Here is a 13039-nt window from a genome sequence, read left to right on the forward strand (position 1 = left end):
CAGTTTAGAGCATCATGTTCAAATGATTTTCATTTGATCAAATTTTCTGACATCCCCCTTCCCATTCCTCACCTGGGATGATGAGCATTTGTACACAAGAATAGCAAAATCTTCCCATAAAGATTGCCAGGAATGCGACAGTTGATTCTTTTCTATCTCCCCAGAAATGTGTGTAGTAGGAAGCTCAGCTTCTGTGGAAGTTGGTTGCTTGGTTCAGTGCACCAACAGCCCCACTTTTCCTTGCCCTGGAAACAGCCACAGGCAGAGCAAGAGGCTGGAAGAGGCTTTTGTCACTGCAGTTTTAGGATGGCTGTCCCTTCCCACTGCCTGTGTCTGTTCCTCTGAGGATGATGATGAGCCATTGGTGAGGCAGGATGGCACAGCTGAAGCTTGTGTGGAGTAGGATCGAGCACGCTGGGTAGAGGCTGAAGGAGAGGGTAAGCTGATCCCAGCTGCTGGGAGAAGGAGTGCTCAGGAGCAATGTGCTAATAAGACAGGGTAGGAAATGGGATTTTTGAAGGAGAACTCAGGCTGCCCCTTAGTACAAAAAAGACAAGCAGTTTGAGCAGAAATAGCTGCAAGCTCTTGATTAAAAGCTAAAGCACAAAGAACTTCTTAGTCTGAGCAAAATTATCTGTTGTCTGCTGGAGCCATTGGTTCAGAGCTGGGTCTGTGCAGCACTCAAAATGGACATGGATAGAACAGGGTCACTTGGGAAGTGACCTTGGATCTCTCTGTGTGCTGCTCAAAGGAAGATCCAAAGCTGTTCTGCAATGTAGCAAACCCCAAAATGGTGCTGGTGGCTCACCAGCAGTTCTAGCTGCCTGCTGGGCTCTGGGATCCACTGGGATCGACTGGCAGAGAGCCTGGGAGTGGGTAAAACATTGCTTGGTGATGGAGTAGAGGGTCCCTACACCCAGGGCTGCAAAAGGAGCTGCACAGAACTTCCCAAAACGTGGTTACATTGGGTTGTTAAAGGGAGCACCACGATCTGCTCCCTCCTGGGTCAGCAAAGAAAGACCTGGCAAACTCAGGCAGGAGAGGAGAAGGGGACAGGAGCAGGTTTGTTGTCACCCTGAAGTGCTGGCAGCCTATAGCATTTCTGTGAACTCTTTGCAAAACCTGTGGAAGAGCCGTTCCTGGGGTTCATCCCATGTGGACTCGGCCTTGGAATTACAAACTGATGAGATCTTGCTGACTGGATTATCTCAGTGGGAGCAGGGCTGGGCTGGGCTGTCCCCGTCAGCTGCCTCTGATCTCTCCAGTGAAGCCTGAGGTGTTGGTGTGACACCTGAGGGCATGGAGTTCTTAAGAACAAACCTCTCGGGCTGTTTGATTTAATACATCACTTGTAAATCAATGGGAAAACCACAGTCAAGCACCAGGGGATGTTGGCAGCTGGATCTTTTCCAAGCTCTTCACTGAGGGCTCTGCCCAGGGAGCAGTGGGGGTGTCAGGTGGAGTGCTGCTATTCAAACTCTCGAGGGGTGGAAGGATAATTCAAACAGCCTTGTGTGAAGTTTGCAGGTGCCAGTTGCACGTGTTGGCACTCTGCAGGGTTTTTTTCCAGCAGTGGAGTGATCCCTGTGTGCAGTACAGCTGTTGGGAGCGTGGCTGTGCCTGTGCTGCTCTGGGTGTGCTTGGTGGCCAGCTCAGCCCCTGCCCTGATCCTCACCCACGTGCTCTCCTTGCAGGGACCGTCAGTGCCAGGACAGCCTGGCCAAGGAAAGAAGATTGGCCACCGAAGCGTGGATGCTTCTGGGGAAACCACCTACAAAAAGGTTTGGGTTTGGGGATTGGGGGGGCAGCCAAGTGTGGGTGACAGACTGAGAGAAGTTGGGGCCCAATAGTTACCAATCTGATTGACATTTTACGCAGCACCCCTGGACAGCAGAATCATGCAAACGGCAAACCTGGAGCCCTCTCTTCAGCAGCTGGATGAACTTGGTTAGCAGTGTGTAGTGCCCGAGACAACCCCACAGAAGTCACAGACATGACTGTGTTGTAAATACAGGGGATGTTATTGCCATAATCTCCTGTGAAATGCTCACTGACTGCTCTTTTCCTTTTGCCAGACCACGTCATCCACTCTGAAGGGGGCCATCCAGCTGGGGATTGGATATACTGTGGGCAATCTGAGCTCCAAGCCAGAGAGAGATGTCCTGATGCAGGACTTCTATGTGGTGGAGAGCATTTTTTTCCCAAGGTAAAGGAGAAGGGAAAAAGAAAAAAACAGATGAGTTATTTCTTTTTCTCACTGATTTTTCAAGAGAGCTTCCATCTGTCTTTAGATCAGAGTTGGATGCTCTGAATGTTTTAAATCTGCACCATGACATACAAACAGAACAGTGGGAAGTGTTGGATTCTGCAGTGCACTGGCTTGTAGGGAAGCACAGGGAAGCAGTACTGGGTGCTCGAGTTTGTTACCCTTCCTACATGCTCATCTTTCTACCTGTCCGTCTAGAATTTCTTTCGTGAAATTATACAATGTTTGAGATGGAAGAAACTCCTTCTGGGAGCTCTTTAACTGTGAATAAACAAAGCTCATAAAAGCTATATTCTCTATGTAAATATATTCTCCTTGGCAAGTGGCTGTTCCTTCACTCTCTGGAAATAGATTTTGGCAGATAACATAAAACCTGTTTTCCTGTTGTCCTGCCACAGACACGAGGGGGTTGTTGTTCCAGAGATGCCTTTTTGCAAGGCTCAGTTCACCTTAAATACACCGGGTAGTCTTGGTGTGACTGTAGGTGTCTGGTGAGTGGTAACAGAGGCCCTGTGTGTGTTCTGTGCAGCGAAGGCAGTAACCTCACCCCGGCTCACCACTACGCCGACTTCAGGTTCAAGACCTACGCCCCAGTGGCTTTCCGGTACTTCCGAGAGCTCTTTGGGATTCGTCCAGATGATTATTTGGTATGGATGTATTTTTTGATTTCTCTGTCTTTCCTCATTTATCTACCTTTACCATGAGGGTGGGGAGGCCCTGGCACAGGTTGCCCAGAGAAGCTGTGGCTGCCCCATCCCTGGAAGTGTCCAAGGCCAGGTTGGACGGGGCTTGGAACAACCTGGGCTAGTGGAAGGTGTCCCTGTCTGTGGCAGGGGGTGGTTCTGGGTGGGCTTTAAGGTCCCTCCCAACCCAACCCATTGCCTGATTCTCAGTTTGGGTTTGCTGAGTGGCAGCTGCTGGAGGGAAGCAGTGACCTGCACACAGTGTGAGCTGTGTAAACCCTGCAATGGGCTTCCCTCTCTGGTCCTTGTGGTAACAATAACCCACTGTGTTTACAAGCCAAAGGAGTTGTGTTCTGCTGGGTGCGACCCTGTAATGTCCCCTGGGGCTCTGAGGACAAAGATGGGAATTTTTCCTTGTGTACTCACTTGAGAGCTATGTGAATGTAGTTATTTTAATCATCTTACAAAGACGGAATAAAACACAGCTTGTTCTTGTGCTCTGAAAGCTCCTCAGAGCTGGAAAGGCTGGTTTTCAAATACCTTGGAGTACAAGCTTGGAGTGCACTGGGGTTGAATTTGGGCCCTTGCCTATATGTGACGTCCTGTTCTGTGTGAACTGGGGAAGGAAACACATCCATGAGTGCACACCCTCCCCTTTTGGAACAGCCCTTTTTGTCTGACTTCACCTGTAGACAGGGGTGGTTGTAGCTGAACACCTGCCAGTGAAACAAACCTGTGCCAGTGCCTGGTGTGAGGGTAGAGGTGATTCCCACCTGTGCCAGCCAAGTTCAGAACTTGGGAGGGCAAGGAGCCTGCCTTGCCTCAGTTGCAAAGGTCACAGCTCTGATTTGTTGTTTCTGCTTCCCCTGATTGTCTCTTGCCTGCCACAGCGGCAAATGCCTTTAATTATGCATGAGATGATTAACTTGATCAAGTCTTGGATCGTTAGTCTGTGCAGGGCTGAAAGCTGTTTTCAGTACATAATGATGAACATTTAATTTATTGCTCTGATCAGCTCCTTTCTCCCCCCACCTCCCTCTCCCCACCTCACCTCTGGCCGGGCAGCTCTGTGATCCTGCCCTGAACCCCCCCGACCCCCACAGGTACCTGGGTGGGCACTGAGCTGCAAAGTCCATCTGCTTGTGCTTTTTCTTTTTTTTTTCCCCTGCTCCTGGGCATGTCCTCGTTTGAGGACCTGCTGTTTGCATCCTGATGGCTAGAAATGTCCTCCCAGCTCAGCTCCCTTGCACAGAGCTGATCCCCCCTTGGCTGCACACCTCGGCTAAGACTTTTCACATGTTTCCAGCACATGAGGGGGTGAGGTGTGACTGTAAAAATCCTCTGGAACAGGGGAGCACACGGCCAGGGGAGGCTGCTGAGAACAGCCAGTGCGTGGTGTTCCCTCCAGCACAGTCAGATGTGGTTCCCTGAGCAGATTGTCTGGTCCCCTAAAATCCCGTGTCCGTCTGCGCGTGCGGTGATGTGCTGGAAGAGCCTGAATGTGATACGTGCACACAGGCACAATGGGAGCAGATAGGATGTCATTAGGAAGGCTGGATGTTCCTGAAAGCACATGATTAGCTGGATTCTGAGCAGTTGGGATGCTCTGAACTGTAATCTTGGTCTCTAATTGTAAATTGTCCATCAGCTCGGCTGCTCAGACCTAACCTGTAATGAAAATAGTTCTCACCTGAGCTTTGCTACCCCTTGATCTCCCAGGGAGACAACATGCAGGGGAAGGCCCTCGAGGGTGTAGAACTCAATCTGCAATAAGGAGGGGATAAAACTTCACCTTTTTTTGTTTTCCTCCCCAGTATTCGTTGTGTAACGAGCCTCTGATCGAGCTGTCCAACCCCGGGGCCAGCGGCTCCCTCTTCTACGTCACCAGCGACGATGAATTCATCATAAAAACTGTGATGCACAAGGAAGCTGAATTCCTACAGAAGCTCCTTCCTGGCTACTACATGGTGTGTATCACTCAGCACCTCGGACCTGGCTTGGGTTTGTCCTGGCAGCTTTTCTGTCCAGAGCATCTCACGGGGCATGTCCTCCCCCTGGGTGTCTTGTGGCCTGTCCCCATGCCAGGGACAGAGTTAACAGCATGTCATAAAGCCCGTCCCAGAAGCACAAATTCTGCTGATTATTTGTAAACGTGAGGCAGATAATTGTGGCATGGCTTGGAGGCATGTTCTGGCCTCAAAATGGCTCCCCAGATGTGTGTTTCTGGGTGTCCTTTTCCCAGCACTGGTTTGTTCCTCTTCACTTGGCACTGTATATCTGTCCCAGCCTGGATTTGGGGGTGGCTGTTGAATCATAGAACTGCTAAGGTTGGAAAAGATCTTTAAGATCATCAAGTCCAACCATCAGCCCAGCACCACCACCATGTTCACCACTAGACCATGTCCCCAAGTGCCACATTCACACGTTTTTTGAACCCTTCCAGGGATGGTAACTCCGCCACCAAGCGTGTTCCAATGCTTGACAACCCTTTCTGTGAAGAAATTTCCCCCAACATCCAACCTAAACCTTCCCTGGCACAACTTGAAGCTGTTTCCTCTTGTCCTGTCCCTCGTTCCCTGGGAGCAGAGCCCGACCCCCACCTGGCTCCACCCTCCTGTCAGGGAGTTAGAGAAAGTGAGAAAGTCCCCTTGAGCCTCTTTTCTCCAGGAAATAACCACCTTGATTTTGTGGGGAAACCACTGCTGGCCCTGGATCTCCCCCATTCCTTCTGTTTGGCAGTTACTCTGAAGGCAGCTGCTGGTTGTCCTGGCTCCCACTGGCTGCAGTTCCAAGCTGAAGGGCCCCATAGTACAGCCAGCATTGCACATCAGTCTTGCAGAGAGCTGCTGCCTAAACCTCAGGCCTGGCAAAGCAAGATACTGAGACCCAGAGACTTGCATTGGGTGAAAGTAAATTGGACCCAAACCCTCTGTTTTGGTGTAGAAATCAGGAGCTGTCTACCTGCATAACTGTGCTGGAGGCTGCAGCTTTATGAATGAGGGCTCTGAAATTCAGTTAGAACCACCCAAAGATTTGTTTGTTGTGGAGATGTCGAGGAGAAGGTGATGGGAAGCAATGCTGCTGCTCCATCTGTGGGCCTGGTGCCGTGGGTTTATGTGATCCTACACTGGCTTTGTGAGAATCCTTTTCTCACTCAGTATTTACTGAGGAAAATTTACCCAAGGGAGAGAGGTTATGGGGTGTCTGTGTCTAAAAGACAGCCAGGCCAGGAAGAAATTCCTTCCTGTGAGGGTGGGGAGGCCCTGGCACAGGTTGCCCAGACAAGCTGTGGCTGCCCCATCCCTGGAAGTGTCCAAGGCCAGGTTGGACAGGGCTTGGAGCAACCTGGGCTAGTGGAAGGTGTCCCTGCCCATGGCAGGGAGTTGGAACTAAATGGCCTTTAAGGTCCCTCCCAACCCAAACCAATCTGGGATTCTGTGAATCAGGCACTTGCTTTTGCAGGTGACACTCACATTCCTGGGGCTTTAACTGGCAGTGGAGTTGCACTGTTAATTCTGCAGTCACCCTGGCAGACAGTCAGTGAATTAAACTGAACTTACCTGTCTGATGCAGAATTCTGAGCCACTTGTTGTAGAATTACACTGTCTGTGGGTTCTGTGGTGCTACCCCTGATTGCTGTGCTGTTCCTGGGGAACCATCCACATCGAAGGAATCAGGGAAAGGAAGCAGAGTGCTTTCATGCTGAGTTACTTTAAAGCTGTTTACATTTGGTTTACCTGCCTCTGTTGCTTTTGGCCCTCTCAAAGAGGGCTCACTGATGTGCCCAGGTAGGTGAGATGACAAGAGAATGAAATGTTAATGCAGTCACGCTTTTGCCATCTGTCAGAACCTGTCAGGTCTGTCCTTCCTGCTGTAGTGTGCAGAGATCTTCTGTTTCCTTCCCAAACGTGCCCAAAGCTGAACAAGCAAATCCTGCCTGTCATGTCATTCCTAATCATACTGCTGCCTAAAAAAGGATGCTAGCAAAGCAGGATATCCGTGCTCTCTGGCTGACTGCTTTATAAAGCAACTCTGCAACAGGAGGAGAACATTTATGTTGTTTTGCTTAAAAAAATAATCCTGTCCCTGGTTTATTCTGGGCCAGAGAACGGCTCTTGATTCTGACACTCGTGAAGAGATCAAGAGAGCTGTTATTTTTAAACCTGAAGCTCCCACTTATTGTGTTTATTTCTCTCCCAGTTTGGTTTCCCTTTTTTAGCTGGTGTTCTTGGGGAAAGCAGGGAATTTCCGGACTTGGTGATTTGCCCAGAGAGTGCTGAGCATCTCAGTCCCTGTATTTTCAGGTCCTAAAGCCACTTGAAATGCAGGAGTTTGTCAAATGTGTACACTGAGCCCCTGTAAAGTTCAGAAAATCTCTAGGCAAAGAGCCCCAAGTCCAGCTGTTCCAAGACCCGTCGACGTGCTTTGTGGTGAACAGAGCAGGAATTTTCTGCCCAAATGACCTTCCTCTGCGCTTTTTTCCACCCCTGCTGCAGAATCTGAACCAGAACCCCCGGACTCTGCTGCCCAAGTTTTACGGACTGTACTGTGTTCAGTCCGGGGGCAAAAACATCCGCGTGGTCGTGATGAACAACATCCTGCCTCGAGTGGTGAAAATGCACCTGAAATTCGACCTCAAAGGCTCAACCTACAAACGCCGGGCATCCAAGAAGGAAAAAGAAAAGTCCAGCCCTACGTACAAGGATCTGGACTTCATCCAAGACATGCCCGAGGGCCTGATGTTGGATGCAGACACCTTCAGTGCTTTGGTGAAGACGTTGCAGCGAGACTGTCTGGTAAGGAAGGGGCAGCTTGGGGAGCAGGGTAAGGGAGCCCCGTGGCTCTCAAGCATGAGGAAGAGCAGTGATTGAGAACCTTGCTAATCTGCTAACCCCAGAGCAGGATCAAGCCCTTCTCCTGCCCTTCTCCCTGAAAGCCAGGCCATGGAGTTGGATCTCATGGCAGCCTCTGTGGGACAAGGCTGTGTTCCCTTGCCTGGTGCAGGCAGCCTGCTCCACTTGTAGCTGCTCTGCTGGAACTAAATACTTTTTCCCAATCAGTGTGCAGCAGATACAAATGTTGTTTGCAAGTCTTCAGCCCTTTGGGGTAATTGTGGGATGGCCAAACTCTGTGCAGTCAAGCCCAGAGGTGACTGTTGGCTCAGAAACTTTCAGGCTCTGGCAAAGGAGTTGTTGGTGGGAATGTGGATGGGCTGTTCCATGCTTTGGGATCTGTGCTGTATTTGAACTGCTGGTTTGATATAGTTTGTTCTTTGTTCTTAAACTCAACACTAACCCATAGGTATTGGAAAGTTTTAAAATCATGGACTACAGCCTCCTGCTTGGGGTTCATAACATAGACCAGCAGGAGCGGGAGCAGCTGGCCGAGGGAGCCCACAGCACGTCGGATGAGAAGCGGCCCGTGGGGCAGAAGGCCCTGTACTCCACAGCCATGGAGTCCATCCAGGGAGGGGCTGCCCGGGGGGAGGCCATAGACACCGACGACACGTAGGTGACACCTCGGCTCACTCGTGCTGCTGGGAGGGGAGGAGGGGCAGGCTGGAGTGGGAAATCCCTAATGAGGCCCACAGGAACTGTTCCGAGGAGCAGCTCTCCTGGGGTTGTGGTAGTGCTGCCAGTGGGAAAGGGGGAAGCTGGGCTGGGAGATGGTTCTGTAAGGTTCTGGCTTCACAGCAGTTTCTCTGCCTAGGCCAGGCTGTAGGTTCTCAGCTTGTGTAACAGCCTCTAAACGTCCACCTGTGATTTGGGAGGAGACACAAGCTCAGTTCTAGCTCAGGGCCCAAATACTGGAGACGAAGTAGGGATCAGCCTGTCCCCAGGAGCTTGGAGTTTGTTCTCCATCACTGCCATCTTTGGAATCCCAGGCAGTTCCCTGAGGCCATCCCAGTGGGGTCAGCAGACAGCAGTGTAGCCAAGTGCTGGAGTCACTGCTGGAGCTGGGGGGATTGCCCCAAACCTGTCCTGTGCTGTGCCCCATCTGGGGCTCTGTGCTTGTATCCCTGACTCGGTGCTGTATTCCTGGCTCTATGCCTGTATCCCAGGCTCTGTGCCTGTATTCCTGGCTCTGTGCCTGTATCCCAGGCTCTGTGGACCAGGCTTGCTGAGGAATGGTGAAGTTTGCTGTTTGTTGCTGTCTGAAACCAGCTACTCTGGGTTTGAAGGAGGATCTGTCCTGGTGGAGCCAAGATAATACTGTGGCATTTCCAGTCTTCCATGCAGCATCATTACTTGCAGTAGCCTGCCTGGTGCCCATGTGCTTTGGTTGTGTGTTGGTGCTGGTGGTTGCTGCACCTTTGGCAGGATGATATTTGTGTGGATGGGACTGGAAATACCCTCGTCCTTAAGGGTTTGCTGCCCTAGTGGCAGACAGCTCTCACTGACCTGATAAATGACCTGAGAAATAACCTGATCCCCTGAATAAAGTAGCACAGAAAAAACTCCGTGGTGCTTTGTGGCCCAGGCAGGGCTGTGCCACACAACAGTGGTGACAGTGGTGTTTGGCCACGCAGGCAGTGACCCCAGGACACGCGGGGTCAGGCCGGGTCAGCTCCCGTGGCTGTGCACGAAGTGACCCCGCAGATTTTGGGTTGTGTCTGACACCACACCAGAGCCCCTTGTGGGGGTGCTGTGGCCCTTCCCCAGGGCTGGGGTGTTACAGGAGCTCTGGTTGAGGCTGTACCCACTGAGGTTCTGCTTTGCCTGCAGGATGGGAGGGATCCCAGCAGTGAACGGCAAAGGAGAGCGTCTCCTGCTGCACGTAGGAATCATAGATATCCTGCAGTCATACAGGTGGGTAACCTGGCAGTCATCTGTCCTTTCAGGGTGGTAACATCTCTTTCAATACTGAATGACAGCAGGGAGGTTTTCCTCTCCTGGAGTCAGTGAGGAGGAGTAGACAGGCTGCCCCAAGCTGTCCTTAGAACAGCTGGGGACACTCAACCATTTGTCCAGGATGGTGAGTTGCTCTTAAAGAAGTTTCCCATCTCAGTATGGGAAGCATATCTCCAGGGGTGGAAGGCTATTGTCTGCACCTCTTCCAGCCCAGCTCCTCCTTCCCTGTAGTGTTCCCCGACAGTCCTGGCCTGACTCTGGAGGTGCTGGAGGAAAGCTCAGTCCTGGTGACAGAGGAATCGTTGGCAGCTCAGGGGTCTTCCCTGTTGGGGTATGAAAGGTGACAGTACAGAGTACATGCCTGAATCTGTCTCTTTCTTTTTCTCTCCACTTCTCCCCTGGAATTAGGTTCATCAAGAAACTAGAACACACCTGGAAGGCCCTTGTCCATGATGGGGTGAGTGCCTGTGCAGAGGCAGGAGCTGGCCAGGCCTCGGCAGGATTACCTGGTGCCATTACCTGGCTATTTATAGTGCCTGACCTGGCACAGCTACAGCTGATGAAAGGAGCAGTTCTTGCCTCTCATGCCTGCACAGCGGGGTGGGGCCACTTATTCCCAGTCAGGTTTCCTTGCTCACTCCACCTCCTCACATGCTGAGCTGTTGTGCTCCCAGCTTTCCTCCCCTGCTCCCATCTGTCACTCTCCTCCTCGCTGTGACACCAGGAGTGCACAGGTGTGTGTGTTCCTGGGGGTGTGGAGGAGCCCTGTGCTGTTCCTTTGGTGACAGGCTGTTTCCACCTGAACAAGCTCTCTGCCAATAAATCCCTTCCCATGTTTCCCTGCTGCCTCTCTCCTGCAGCAGCCAGGTGTGTGTTTCTGAAAGAACAGCCTTGGATGTGGAAACTGTTTTTCAGCATTGCATCTCCTGGCTTCCCTAAATAATGTGGCAAAGGAAACACGGAGATGCCAAGTCATGGGAGCACAGTTAAGCATGAGAAGCAGAGAGAGCTTCTGTTTTACTCTTTTAAACAAAAATATTTCAAATGTACAGAGACCCTTGGCTGAATTTGGGTGTCTGTGTTGCACACAAAGGTATCCAGGTGTGCTTGGAATGGCAGCCAGCAAAGCCAGAAGAAATACCATGTGTACAATCAGGCCAATATTTTTTAAAAATCCAGGAAGTTTACAAAGGAATAAAATCACCAAAATCCATTATAAAATCACAGCAAGAATATAATCAAATGCAATCAGAGGCAACGCTTCAGGGTTATTTATAGCATTAATCAGAGCATTTCAGTTAAGCCTTTCCATTTTAGGGCTCTATCAGTGCTAAATGTTGGAATAAAAAGACTGCGTTGGTTGTTGCAGAAATTCTGCCTTGAAGGGATCATTTTAAAATTAAACAATTGTTTCTTGCTGTTGTAGGACACGGTGTCAGTACACAGACCCAGCTTTTATGCAGAGAGATTCTTCAAATTCATGACCAACACGGTGTTCCGAAAGAATTCCTGTAAGTACCGAGTCCGGGAGCTGCTGTGAGGCTTTACCTTGGCCTTGCTGCTGCAGCCCTTGTGGGGAGTCTGGGCTGGAGCCTGAGCAGGGTTTTCCACTGTGATAGAGCTGAGAGAGCTGGGGGTGTTCAGCCCAGAGAAGAGAAGGCTCTGGGGAGACCTGAGAGCCCCTTCCAGGGCCTAAAGGAGGCTTAGAGAAAGGGAGGAGGGGGAAGTTTTTATACAGGCAAGGGGCAGTGGTTTCCCGCTGCCAGAGGGCAGGGTTAGATGGGGTATTGGGAAGAGATTCTTCCCAGGGAGGGTGGTGAGGCCCTGGCACAGGTTGCCCAGAGAAGATGTGGCTGCCCTGTCTCTGGAAGTGTCCAAGGCCAGGCTGGACGGGGCTTGGAGATGGGTCTAGTGGAAGGTGTCCCTGCCCATGGCAGGGGGTGGGACTGGATGGGCTTTAAGGTCTCTTCCAACCCAGCCCATTCCATGATTCCATGATAGATGGCAAAGCTGGGAACTGCAGAGCCCTCAGGCTGTCACAGCTTGCCTTGGTCGGCTTGGGCTCTTCCCCAGGAGCTGTCCCTGTGCCTGACCCCGTGTGTGTGTGTGTGTGTCAGGGTAGAGCCTCATCCTGTGAAGGCAAAGGTGCCTTTGGAGTGACAGCAGCTGTTTGGTGGTGGTTCCATCTTCTCCCTCCCTCCTCTCCCCCAGCTCTCAAGTCCTCCCCCTCGAAGAAAGGGCGCAGTGCCTTGCTGGCTGTGAGGGCGGCCGGTCCCACCGCGGCGTTCTCGGCCAGCCAGCTCACCTCCGAGCAGGACGACACTCAGTACGACCTGAGGGCAGCCAGGAGCTACCCCACGCTGGATGATGAAGGTGATGGTCCCGCTCGGGCTCCTGGCTCTGTGCTCACCCTCTCTTTCCCAGCAGTTCCTTAGGGTCCTCCCCTGTTCTCCGCAAGTCCCCCACTGTGCTCCGACCGCAGGGCTTTCCCTCATGGATAGCTCTTCATTGCATGTCTTGCTGTGCTTTGCAGGTGCTACACCTGACCAGGACAGGGGAGAAGGTCAGAGTGCAGGTACTTGATGCGACACCTCTGCATCAAAGGAGACCAAATCCCTTCCTTGTAGCACTGTGTGGGTGTGCAGTAAAAACGGTCGCTTGCATCACTGCTGCAGGGCAGCTGCTGCCAAGGGCACCACCAGCCATAGTCCAAAAGACATCAGAAAGTTGCATTTTCCACCCTTTAAAAAAGAAAAAAAAAAGTGGGAGGGAGATGACTGGGAACTGCAGGACTCCAATGACAGTGTTTGGGCAGTTATAAGGGGCAACATCATGCCATTGAAAAACAGGAATGGCCTGGTTCTGTACTGCCTTCCTGTCACTTCCATCTTGACTGGATTTACAGCTGAGTGCTGGAGGATGGGTGTTGGATTGCTCCCTGTGCAAGGCACGGAGCACTCAGTTCATCTCTTAACTCACTTGGATATTCATCCTTGGTGATCCAAGCCTTTAATCCAGCTTTGGTCACCAGTGAGGTGTCTTCATTGGCATTGTTTCCTGCTTGTCGTGCTGGAAGTGGTGCTCTCTCCAGAGGATGCCTTGGGAGAGGCTGTTGAGTTCATGGACCAGTTAAACTTCCTGCCTGTCTGTGGTTTGAGTTCCCAGTCCCAGTGTGGGTGTGCAGGTTGACGGTGGAACAGCCTCACACAGGGCTGCTGTAGGTGAGGTGTTGGTGTCTG

The 13039-nt window shown here is 51.5% G+C and overlaps 1 protein-coding gene across 15 annotated transcripts in view; it reads left to right on the top strand.

Annotated features, from left to right (window-relative positions):
- PIP5K1C (phosphatidylinositol-4-phosphate 5-kinase type 1 gamma) overlaps nt 1-13039 on the top strand; it is a 50423-nt gene that overhangs the window by 25888 nt on the left and 11496 nt on the right. For 9 of the 15 annotated variants that reach the window (XM_017837035.1, XM_017837036.1, XM_017837031.1 and 6 more), the window contains exons 3-14: nt 1695-1781; nt 1879-1947; nt 2076-2206; nt 2796-2913; nt 4764-4916; nt 7446-7745; nt 8251-8456; nt 9675-9758; nt 10209-10257; nt 11227-11311; nt 12012-12173; nt 12334-12375. In XM_017837035.1, coding sequence (XP_017692524.1) covers nt 1695-1781; nt 1879-1947; nt 2076-2206; nt 2796-2913; nt 4764-4916; nt 7446-7745; nt 8251-8456; nt 9675-9758; nt 10209-10257; nt 11227-11311; nt 12012-12173; nt 12334-12375 — 1486 coding nt within the window. The remainder of the gene's footprint in view (nt 1-1694; nt 1782-1878; nt 1948-2075; nt 2207-2795; nt 2914-4763; nt 4917-7445; nt 7746-8250; nt 8457-9674; nt 9759-10208; nt 10258-11226; nt 11312-12011; nt 12174-12333; nt 12376-13039) is intronic. The other 6 variants (XM_017837034.1, XM_017837037.1, XM_017837030.1 and 3 more) reach the window with 3 other exon arrangements.

This window comes from Lepidothrix coronata, unplaced genomic scaffold (genome assembly GCF_001604755.1).
Source record: "Lepidothrix coronata isolate B3197 unplaced genomic scaffold, Lepidothrix_coronata-1.0 Scaffold290, whole genome shotgun sequence".
NCBI lineage: Eukaryota > Metazoa > Chordata > Aves > Passeriformes > Pipridae > Lepidothrix > Lepidothrix coronata.